General features: G+C 34.0%; 1 protein-coding gene across 1 annotated transcript in view; it reads left to right on the top strand.

The window, feature by feature from the left end:
• Positions 1–3,119, top strand: part of LOC106476926 — a gene marked incomplete at both ends in the record, with an annotated part of 10,294 nt that extends 7,175 nt beyond the window's left edge. Inside the window, one exon of the mRNA XM_022380660.1 lies at positions 2,918–3,119. Coding sequence (XP_022236368.1) covers positions 2,918–3,119 — 202 coding nt within the window. The remainder of the gene's footprint in view (positions 1–2,917) is intronic.
• Between the last annotated feature and the right edge of the window lie 673 nt (positions 3,120–3,792).

The following is a 3,792-nucleotide window of genomic DNA, read 5'->3' as shown; positions in this document are numbered from 1 at the left end:
ATAATAATGTTTATAGAGTACAGTCGGTAATAGCAAAGGCCTGGCTGGGTACTCACCTTGCAATCTGTGGGTGGCAGGTTCGAATCCCAGTCGCCAAACATTCTCTGTACATAACACTAAACTGTTGTAACCTGCCCAGTACCTGATCTTTACATAACACTAAACTGTTGTAACCTGTCCTGTACCTGATCTTTACATAACACTAAACTGTTGTAACCTGTCCTGTACCTGATCTTTACATAACACAAACTGTTGTAACATATACCTTATCTTTACATAACACTAAACTGTTGTAACATATACCTTATCTTTACATAACACTAAACTGTTGTAACCTGTACCTTATATTTACATAACACTAAACTGTTGTAACCTGTCCTGTACCTGATCTTTACATAACACTAAACTGTTGTAACCTGTACCTTATATTTACATAACACTAAACTGTTGTAACCTGTCCTGTACCTGATCTTTACATAACACTAAACTGTTGTAACCTGTCCTGTACCTGATCTTTACATAACACAAACTGTTGTAACATATACCTTATCTTTACATAGCACTAAACTGTTGTAACCTGCCCAGTACCTTATCTTTACATAACATTAAACTGTTGTAACATATACCTTATCTTTACATAACACTAAACTGTTGTAACCTGTACCTTATATTTACATAACACTAAACTGTTGTAACATATACCTGATCTTTACATAACAATAAACTGTTGTAACCTGTACCTTATATTTACATAACACTAACTGTTGTAACCTGTCCTGTACCTTATCTTTACATAACACTAAACTGTTGTATCCTATCCTCTACTTTATATTTACATAACAATAAACTGTTGTAACCGGTACCTTATATTTACATAACATTAAACTGTTGTATCCTATCCTCTACCTTATATTTACATAACACTAAACTGTTGTAACATATACCTGATCTTTACATAACAATAAACTGTTGTAACCTGTACCTTATCTTTACATAACATTAAACTGTTGTAACCAGTACCTGATCTTTACATAACATTAAACTGTTGTAACCTGTCCTGTACCTTATATTTACATAACACTAAACTGTTGTAACCTGTCCTCTACCTTATATTTACATAACACTAAACTGTTGTAACCTGTCCTGTACTATATATTTACATAACACTAAACTGTTGTATCCTATCCTCTACCTTATATTTACCAAACACTAAACTGTTGTAACCAGGGTTTTTACGTCTCTTGGAAGTCCTGGAAAACTAACATGCTTTTGTAAGAGTGCTGAAAAGTCATGGAAATGTACAAAGGCTCCTGAAAATTCCTGGAATTTATTTAGTATTAAAAACAAAAATTTTTGTCTGTTCATTTCACATAAACCCAAGAAATTAATATTTAACAAAATGTTACATGGCTCCGTACACATAGGCGTACTATAACCATCATAACTTAGGCCTTTATATATAATGAATAGGCCATGAGAAACATTACTGAATCGAATGCTGTCTTTGTTATTCTCAATAACGATTCACGCGTGCATAATGCAGTTATAAGAAATGGCAGTTTGTGGGTTTGTTTATACTTAATGAAGCATTGATTTATTATGCTTAATGCTTCACCAAACGTGTAAAGCAAATTAAAGATATGCCTGACAGGAATTGCACATTTTGTGGCTTGATAAACCAGAATATATGGATTGGCTTGTACGTGACGGTGCAACCAAACACAGTGGTGGTTGGAACATGTGCAAGAACACCTTCGACATCTCAAATATGGACAAAACTGCACTTAAAAGCCACGTGAAAGGATCCAAACACATTGTGTTATTTAAACAATGCCAACAAACGTTGGGAATTAACAGCTTTATTAGAAAAAGAAATGCATCAACTAGAAGCGATGGGGAAATCACTTCTACCATTTAATTTACATAAAGTGCCCCTATTTGCATGTTACACTATGTAAGAATTAATGCACTTAATAGATTGTTCAAGTAAAGTCGTTTTTTGTTTATAATTATTCACTTGGTTGTTCCTGGAAATTTATTGATTCAGTCCTGGAAAACTCCTGGAAGTTTTTCAACTTGTGTTTTTATGGATCCTGCGTAACACTAAATTATTGTAACTTGTCCAAACTTTATCTTTAATAACACTACACTGTTGTAATCTGACCTTTGACTTCTCTTTACCTAACTGTTGTAATCTGACCTTTGACTTCTCTTTACCTAACTGTTGTAATCTGACCTTTAACTTCTCTTTACCTAACTGTTGTAATCTGACCTTTGACTTCTCTTTACCTAACTGTTGTAATCTGACCTTTAACTTATCTTCACCTAACACTACACTGTTGTAATCTGACCTTTGACTTCTCTTTACCTAACTGTTGTAATCTGACCTTTAACTTATCTTTACCTAACACTACACTGTTGTAATCTGACCTTTGACTTCTCTTTACCTAACACTACACTGTTGTAATCTGACCTTTGACTTCTCTCTACCTAACTGTTGTAATCTGACCTTTGACTTCTCTTTACCTAACTGTTGTAATCTGACCTTTAACTTATCTTTAATAACACTACACTTTTGTAATCTGACCTTTGACTTCTCTTTACCTAACTGTTGTAATCTGACCTTTAACTTATCTTTAATAACACTACACTGTTGTAACTTACTTATTCCTTTAAAGGACATAATTTATTTGAGAATTAAAACAGTCACAGTTAAACTGATGTGTGAGTAAAGAATTGAATAAGTATTAAATATTTGTTTACAGTTAGAGTGGTAGTTCTCTTTGTATATCAAGGTTCAGCAATTTAATATTGAATAGTTTTTGTTATACTTCTTGTGTTAAATTGTCTGTAACCATGCTGTAAATGTAGGCTCTCTGGGCGAGGGTAGTAATTTTTATGGATATTTAATGAACAGGTATCTCTTTCTGAATACCGAATGCGTAAAAAGAAGGAAGGCAGAGATTCAAAACATCAAACTTCTGTGGAGTCTGAAAGCATGTTATTAAAAGATAGTAAACCAACAAGTCTGTTGCCACTGCCTCTCTTTGAACCTCTTTTGTCAACAGGCACGTCAAAAAACGGCCTTAAGTACAGTGACAAAGGTAAGGAAGGATTAAGTATTCAGCATAGTGTTATAATTTATCTGATTTTTTAACATTGATTTAAAATAAGTACTAGATTTATAGTGCTGTTGCCTTTTGCTGAACTGTATGTAGGTTTCAAGAGTTGATGTACTTCACTGGAACTGTATGTAGGTTTATTGTAGGTTTCTACTGTTGTTGTACTTCACTGGAACTGTATGTAGGTTTATGGTAGGTTTTTACTGTTGTTGTACTTCTGGAACCATATGTAGGTTTACTGTAGGTTTCAAGAGTTGATTTACTTCACTGGAACTGTATGTAGGTTTATTGTAGGTTTCAAGAGTTGATGTATTTCACTGGAACTGTATGTATGTTTCTACTGTTGTTGTACTTCTGGAACCATATGTAGGTTTCTACTGTTGGCGTACTTCTGGAACCATATGTAGGTTTCAAGAGTTGATGTACTTCAGTGGAACTGTATGTAGGTTTCTACTGTTGTTGTACTTCTGGAACCGTATGTAGGTTTCTACTGTTGTTGTACTTCACTGGAGCCGTATGTAGGTTTACTATAGGTTTCAAGAGTTGATGTACTTCAGTGGAACTGTATGTAGGTTTCTACTGTTGTTGTACTTCTGGAACCGTATGTAGGTTTCTACTGTTGTTGTACTTCACTGGAGCCGTATGTAGGTTTACTATAGGTTTCAAGAGT

The sequence above is a fragment of the Limulus polyphemus genome, unplaced genomic scaffold (assembly GCF_000517525.1).
Source record: "Limulus polyphemus unplaced genomic scaffold, Limulus_polyphemus-2.1.2 Scaffold12129, whole genome shotgun sequence".
Lineage (NCBI taxonomy): Eukaryota > Metazoa > Arthropoda > Merostomata > Xiphosura > Limulidae > Limulus > Limulus polyphemus.
This window is presented reverse-complemented; position numbering and strand designations above follow the sequence as displayed.